Raw genomic sequence first — 8,335 nt, forward strand, 5'->3', positions numbered from 1 at the left:
CCTCTAGCGGGCACTGTGGAGAATTCTAATAAATTAGTATCCTTAAAAAACTAGCCCTACAGTATGAGTTTGTTTTGACTATCAGTCATTCCTGCTTGGAGAGGAGAGGGAAGAGGCAACAGTTTCTTAAAAGACAGAAAGGCTGAGGTAAGAATTTATTTAGCTCAAGTTCAAATGAAGTTCACTTTAGCTAGAATGTTAAAATGAATGGTCTTTCTTTTTAGGAGGTTTCTGCACAATTTAATTGACTATATTTTTATCCATGATGGTTTTGCTGTGGTGTATGAAGCCTGATCTCTTCTGTCCAGAACTCAACCCGAAGAAAAAGTCAAGTCTTTTTAAGATAACCGAGCTGTATGAGTTTTAATTTATTGTCAGTGTTTATTGCAGTACTAACATTGTAGTAATTAATGTTGGATAAGAATTAATTTAAGCCATTAAGATTTCTGAGTATAGAAAGCACCAGACTAAAATCAGATAAAGGATGTTTTGACAGATTTACTTAGATTTCAGGAATGAAAACAATCCTGGGATGAAATGACAAATGTAGAATATGTAAGCCACGTTGTAAATTTTCGTGCTCATACAGTACCTTAATTTGAACATATGCGTTTTTTTAAAGAGATGGAAAAAAATATAATTGTATTTATTCATAGAATAGACAACATGAAAACAGTTTACTGTAAAATAAGTCTTAATTTATTATTCCTCATTAAATTATTCTTGGTCACACATTTGCTTCCCACAAACTTTTATAAATAAAAGACTGCTGTAGAAGTACTACACAGAATTCCCGTTGTACATAATTCACAACATCTATGTGTTACTAAAGACTCAAAACCCATAATCATTCCATTAACAATTTCAAGATGTAGACAATTTGATTAAGGTACTAAAATAAAGATATTTTTGCTAATAATAACAATAATCTGTATTTTGCCATTTGTATTTGCTTATTAGATTGAATCACTTCAAAACCATTCAGTTCTACAATAAATGCTAAAGTGCCATTGTGCTTGGAGTGGTCAAAGGAAAGTAGAGGTTTGTATTAAACCAAACATTTTCATTTCAAGTAAGTTCATTAATTCAAATAAACTTTATTTGAAATCCTTCATAACTGTGCCAAGTGTCACACTATATAGTGCACAGACAAAATGCTTGCAAGTGCCAGAAGATTCTCTAATGGACCGTTTGAACAATGCCTGCACTTGAACAAAAACCTTCACAGATGCACTCCAGTCAATTAAATAAAGCATTGTGTGGACTGAAAAACCCAATAACTCTCAAACTGCTTTTCATTACAGTATTTTACACTATTCCACTCATCTACAAACTCCCATTAAAATAAAAAAAAATAACATTAAAAAAAACCTTCCAGGCTTATCTATACTTCTTTCCCAGGCTCTCTATTGGGCCAGCCAACACTATCCCTGCAACTTTCTTGATGGGGTAGTTCAGCCAAAAATTAAAATTTTATCATCCTCTTCTTTATGTTGTTTCAATCCTGTATGAATTTCTTTCTTCTGTTGAACACAAAATATATTTTGAAGAATGTGTGCAACCAAACAATTACTAGTAGCCATTGACTTCAATAGTATTTTTCAATATTGTGTAAGTTAATGGCTACCTGCAATTGTTTGGTTACCCACATTCTTCAAAATATATATTTTTTTCAACAGTAGAAAGAAAATAATACAAGTTTGGAACAAGTTGAGGATAAATGAATGATGAAAACTTTCATTTTTGGTTGAACTATCCCTTAAATCCCTTTCAGAGTAGGGTAATATGCTGTTCTGGTGTCATTTGAAGGACTAAATCCTGGTTAATTTTCTATGGAAGTAATCTTAGTCAAGGTAAATTGTACACGTTCAACTTTGGTATACAGTGTAGAGGAAACACTGCTGGAGCTTGAATGTTTGCTCATCTACGATCTTTGATATAAGCAGCTCTGTTCAGTTATTGGCTTAGCTCAATACAAATGTGGTCCAGGGACATATGGAAGTGGATGATTTTTCAGGATCAGAGCAGCGGCACAAACTCAATGGAATAAATAAATTGAAGAATCAAGGCCCCTTTTACTCACGACACTGCTGTTAAATCATACATGGCGTTGTGTTCATGATTTCACAGTGCAAAGTAAACACAGAATTTATATTATATATATATATATATATATATTTATATATATATATATATATATAAACTGAATGCTAAGTATAATGTATGCAGATGCAGCCTTCCTTTATTGCCCCAAAATTTTATCCAATGTTATTATACTGTTAAGGCAGGCTACTACACTCATACCCCAAGAACCACATACTCTGGCTCTTATAACAAAGAGCACTCCCAAGTTGTAGCAGTTCATTAAATCACACAAACGTGTCATGCACACATTTCTGTGGCACAATATAAAAAGAAATTATCCAAAAAATGTAAAGCCATCCCAAAAACAGTTATTTTGAAAGATTTTAAATTCCCATGCAAAAAGCTGCTATAGCTTTTCATTGAGTTCAGGGGATTTCTTTTCTCCTTCCTTTGCTCTTGCCCCCAGCCTTTCCTCTATGTCTCCGATTTCCACTTTGCCTGGGACTGGGGCATTGAAGTCTTGTATGACATTGGGTTCAGCGGGCTGATAGCGGTATTTGTAACCAAAGGCACGCAGGTGGTAAGTGTAATATTCCAGCAGGTACATGTTTGATGGATTCACATAGTGGAAAGAAACAGCCAGGTCCGAGCAACACTGTGGGCCCTGAGAGAAACAGAGAGAATTTTTTTTATTCTTCTATAAATAAGAATGAAGAAAGATCCTGTAATTGAGTATTCATCCTGTGGTTCCAAACCCACGTCTTACTCTACCAATGAAAGTGGACTGCATCTTTTAAGAGGAATTAAAAGCTCCATAAAATTACAATATATCGTATAGACTGATTATAATACATCAAATCACACTGATTTGGTTTTGGCTCAAAGATACAGTTGCAACAGTTGACAACTAACTGGAAGATTTAGTGAAAAATGACTTAGATTTAAGTCAATTCCAGACTCCAACTCAAAAGACTTGGAATATAATCACCATTCAATTCAACTAATTTTATGGTGCTTTTAGATCCTTGCTGAAACAATAAATTATTGGTCCCCATTCAGTGTAACAGAATGGAAAAGAGCCCATATTATGCAAACATGTTTGTGTTCAATAGAAAACGACAATTAGAAACATATTTTGATTTTGGTGACATTAAAGGGTTAGTTCACCCAATAATCAAAATTATGTCATTAATAACTCACCCTCATGTCGTTCCAAACCAGTGAGACCTCCGTTTATATTCGGAACACAGTTTAAGATATTTTAGATTTAGTCTGAGAGCTCTCAGTCCCTCCATTGAAACCGTGTGTACGGTATACTGTCCATGTCCAGAAAGGTTCTAACTTCAAAAAATTCTAACTGACCCTCTGATGTCACATGGACTACTTTGAAGATGTTTTTCTTACCTTTCTGGACATGGACAGTATACTGTACACACAGTTTAAATGGAGGGACAGAGCTCTCTGACTAAATCTAAAATATCTTAAACTGTGTTCCAAAGATAAACAGAGGTCTTACTGGTTTGGAACGACATAAGGGTGAGTCATTAATGACATCCTTTTTCCTTTTATTAATTACATAATTTTGATTATTGGGTGAACTAACCCTTTAAGTATGAGTAAACAATGAAAAAAAATCTCCAGAGAGAAAAAAAAAAATCCACACAGGTTTGAATCAAAACAACGATTATTATAACAAATGACAGAAGTTTCTCTCATTTATAAAACTCTTAGCTATGAATTAGTTTTGTTTTTAATACAACCAGGCAACAGTGCTTAAAGTAATGGGTGCATTGAGCAGACTTTGATCTGCAACAAAAACTCATGCTGACTTGGGCTGGTGACACAGGGATGAATTGCTTTTGACTTGAAGCGCGTGTAGCATATGTTGTGTGTCATTTATTTGAAAAGGATGTAAAGGGCTAGATTGACACGTTCATGGTGCACTAAGTGCAAACACAGACAGTAAAGACTGTTTTTCACCTTTGCAAATATCTTAACTGCCTAAATGTCGCATCAGTGTTTTCCATACATTTATTTATTTGTGGTGACCAGCCACAAATATATTTTCCAAATGGCTTTGACTTGGTTGATAAAACATGAGCACTGAAGTTTCAAGATCAAAATGTGGCACAGGTGTTTTAATATAAATGTATCTAAATGTATTTTAAGGTAACCAATTGTCTTCAGTAAAATTTCGATTTCATTTTCATTGAATCTTTCCTATAATGCCTGATAAGATAGCCTTTATGAGAACAGCCCTGCTTTGAATACACCCATTCATTACAGGAGAAACCACCATTTTTTCTACTCCTTAAGTGCTTCCTGCTGGCAGAGAATTAATTTGAACTTTCAATAAGCCTCTTTGATGTTTTAGATTTACATTATACACATATATAATTCACCCAGGGGAAATGCTGCCACACATAGAGTGTAAGTCTATGGGAAATACTGTAGCATTCCAAACAGATTATTGAAAAGAAAAAAATGTAGGGCGGGGACTTCAATACATCAGTTGGTGAATGGACAAAGGCAGATCAGAATACAAAATTCCAGCTGATTGTAAAAAGGGGTGGGGTTTAAACTGGCAAAATGCTTGGAGAAGTCGTTTCACTGGAAGATCAAATTCTGATAATTTAATTAAAAATATATAAATGAGGATAAACTAAGATACACCATACTCAAAGCAAAAAAACTAAGATATTGATAATGGAGGTTTTGTAGCCTTTGATGCTATCTGAATTCAGACTCACCTCCACAATGGGATAAAAACAGTATTTCCAATACCAGAAGGTCTTAGAAAATGTGGCAGTGAGATGGGACTCTGGTCCGAAAGGATGGAATGTCTCTCTTTGTAAGGTGTCTCTGGAGTCTCCTGCCACAACTCCAACCTTCTCCATACACTGACCCAGAGCTAGATCCTCCACTGAGCTAGAGTGAGTGCACACTTTGGTGTGAAATCCTTCCACAAATCTCCTCAGAGCCTCTTTGCTCAGCACGTAACCTGCGCCACCACTCATGTAACCCTGTTTTGCGAATGGCTTAAACCGCCGGCCAAAATACACTGGATCCTCTGGAGAGTGGCTGGCCAGAATCCAGCGCAGGTTGTCGACGATCACGTAAGTGTCGTCATCCGCTTTGAGGAACCAGTCTGCCTCGTCCCCGTACTTCTCCATGACGTAGTGGAAAGCACGAATGGTTTTCCAGTAGAGCTGATCCCGACCTTCCTTGGTCTTTAGACCGACCGTGGGAAAATCAGGGTTGTCCACAGAGCTTATGAAGACCACAATGTTGCAGTGGCGACTCCATGTGGCTTTCACATGCTGTGCTTTCTTCTCAAGGTTATTAGGGCTGGTCATGACCCAACACAAAATGCGTACATGCTTAAAGAGAGTGTCAGCCAGTGTGCTATCCTCACCTACAAAAGACAAACTGTGATTATTCTGAAAAATTAATGATATAGACCAAAAAATTGTTTTTATAAAAATCACATGCTACCATTTAGACAAGAATATTTGGAATTAGCATAATCATAGTGGTCTTTTTTTATGAGATTAAAATGTCTTTTTCAAACTACAAAACTTTTAAAGTGATAGTTCACTCAAACATAAACATTTCCTCATCGTTTTGTCAACCTAATGTCATTGCAAAGCTATAAGACTAATTCTTCTTTTGGAACACAAATGTAAAAAAAAATATTATTTACACATTAAGACATTTTGTACTGTCTTTCAGTGGAGTAACAAAAATCCATTAGGTTTCATAAAAAATATCTTCATTTGTGTTTCGAAGATGAGGAAAGAGTAAATGACTAATACTTTTTCAGAGAATTTAGAGCCAGCATATGGTAGTCCAGAGTTTATTACTACTGGGGTAGTTTATTGATAACCAGCTTCAGATAAAATCTTTCTGTAAACTTTAACAAGGTCAACACATTAGATGCAAGCCCAAACTCCAGAGCAAAGTCCATTTCTCCAGGGAGTAATCACAGACAGACACATACTCATAAAGAGTTTCTCAAAGAGTACACAAATGACTCGGTTCACATTCAAAACGTCACATTCAGAAGTTAAAAGTTTTTTCAGTTGTAATAAGCCGAGGTACCTTATACATCATCTGACACTTTCTGTCTAACACCTTTGTGCATCTAACACCTAACTGTCTTTATTTTTGGTAAAGACCAAAAATACAGTAATTTTTACAGTAATTTCAGATTCACTTGTTCTTTGTGGATCAAAAGACCTGACAAACAACTTCTTTCTAAACAATTGAGCATGACTGTCTGTAACAGGCAATTAAATAGGCTATCATTATCACAGTATGGTATCCAACAAAACAATGCAAAACAAGTTGAGCAACTTGTACAGGTGAAATAAGAGAGCACACGTAATGTTTTTTTTATTATTATTTCAATGCCATTTAAGTTTTCCCAACCAGATAGAGACAAATATGCTTAAAGAATATGAAAGACAAAAGAAGAAGAAGAAGAAGAAATCAGATTCAGCCATCATTTACTCATTTGTGTTGTTCCAAACCTGTTAGACTTGATTTCAAACTATTCACTGAATCTGTTTTGCCATTTTAACTATCTTCTTTCAGGTTCCACATAAGACACAGAAGTCGTGAAGGTTTATTAGTTCCTTCACTGTATTTACCTGTATGGTGAGGATGATTAAGGTTGAAGAGAGCCAACCTCTCCTTCTTCCAGTTCTTGTTTTCTTCTTCAACCATCTCCAGTAGGCTTTTCTCGTAGACCTCGGACTGACCAGACCCCAAGTCCCGTGTGAATCCAATCTGACGCAGGAGCACGTACAGGGTGCACGTGCCTACCACAAAGCCCACGTAAAACGCGGAGCGTGCACCGAGAGCTTTCATCACGAGCTCTATGGGTAGAGACAATCACCTGAGAGGGACTATTTAGATCACAGACAGAAAGACAAAAAGAATACCTGGCTACATCAAGCAGAAGATGGATTAGTGTTCATCAGGCATATCAGTAGGTTATGTTCAAGATTCAGATCACAATAAAAGAAAAAAGGAAATTGATAATGAGCCCGATGTTAGGCGCATACAGTCTGCGTGACATCAGCTGTGTGGTCTTTATGAAGGATAATGACAACGTTAAGATAGAGCAGCATGCGTCATCACACCAGGATACAACTTATGACAGCAAACGTCTACACTGGAAATTTATGGTTAATTACAATATTTGCTTAGGAAAATAAATTAAGTTTACATAACACTATTAGGCGTCAGGTAACTAGCGTGTATTCAATAAATCAATAAATAAAATAAACTTCTAACGAGGTTGCAAGATAACACAATTTAAGTAAATAAAACACAGTTTAAAATAACACACTAAGTAAATTATATTAAACTAAAATGTTAAGACGTCATACATCATCGACACCGTCCGTTTCTTTATTATTATTAAAGAACATAACGTAAAAACAGAACATAACGTAAAAATGAATGGCAGGTTATTTTCAACCTATAAATAATATCTTCTGTTTCTGATAACAAGAAAGTTTCAAAATAAGCAACTTTTTTCATGATTACAGCAGAAGTACCTCAGGAAATATTTTAGCCTATTTTATGTAACAAGGTGTCACAAACTTACCATACAGCTTATTTCCTCCAGAACTGAAGTGAGAAAAACTGCATGATTCGGCTCTGAGGCCGTTTCAGCCCAACTCGGAGAACATAACAGTTAAGCTGTGGTTTCCAACTTAAATCCGAAATCTGACAGCCTAATCAGTCAATTCTGCTTCTAAATCATGTCTGGCCTATTTTTTGCCTCACGCAAATTTGGGCTGGTGGATAATTTTAGGTTTCACTTAAAGCTAACTTGCAACGTGCTTCCTATCTATGCCTATGTTAACTGAATGGTGTTCAGAAAAAAAATATCAAGCTGAGAGTTATGGGGGCGGTTCAGTTCAGTATTATAATTAGCCGACCCTATTCAGAGCTCCTCCCTGTCAGTCTTTTTTCTTGGACAGTGGCATACACTCATCCAACTAAGTTGAGACACTTAATATCAGAAAAGAAAATGAAATCTTTTCGACCACACCGTTCTCGAAACGATTGAGCAACTGTCAACTGTTCGCGGAGGGGCATTTTGATTGGATGGATCGACTGTCAATCTTAGGGCAAAACGAGATTGTCATTTGAACGTCGGATTATGATTGGACCACATGTATCCAACCGTGGAACACATGCGAAGGGAGCCAGAAGTATCATGTCAAGAGTTGTA

The 8,335-nt window shown here is 36.0% G+C and overlaps 1 protein-coding gene across 3 annotated transcripts; it reads right to left on the reverse strand.

Moving 5' to 3' along the window:
- Nucleotides 1–676: 676 nt before the first annotated feature.
- LOC128015729 (glycoprotein-N-acetylgalactosamine 3-beta-galactosyltransferase 1-B) lies at nt 677–8,163 on the reverse strand. 3 transcript variants are annotated; one of them, XM_052599808.1, is made up of 4 exons: nt 7,703–8,163; nt 6,738–6,965; nt 4,836–5,500; nt 677–2,749 (listed from the first exon to the last, which is right to left on the reverse strand). In XM_052599808.1, the coding sequence occupies exons 2-4, from the start codon at nt 6,955–6,957 to the stop codon at nt 2,492–2,494; spliced, it is 1,143 nt and encodes a 380-aa protein (XP_052455768.1). In that variant the 5' UTR covers nt 6,958–6,965; nt 7,703–8,163; the 3' UTR covers nt 677–2,491. The 3 variants fall into 3 exon arrangements, with proteins under 3 accessions (XP_052455768.1, XP_052455767.1, XP_052455769.1); XM_052599807.1 differs by having other exon boundaries at nt 6,738–6,995; XM_052599809.1 differs by lacking the exon at nt 7,703–8,163 and having other exon boundaries at nt 6,738–7,652.
- Nucleotides 8,164–8,335: the final 172 nt, after the last annotated feature.

The sequence above is a fragment of the Carassius gibelio genome, chromosome A6, assembly GCF_023724105.1.
Source record: "Carassius gibelio isolate Cgi1373 ecotype wild population from Czech Republic chromosome A6, carGib1.2-hapl.c, whole genome shotgun sequence".
Lineage (NCBI taxonomy): Eukaryota > Metazoa > Chordata > Actinopteri > Cypriniformes > Cyprinidae > Carassius > Carassius gibelio.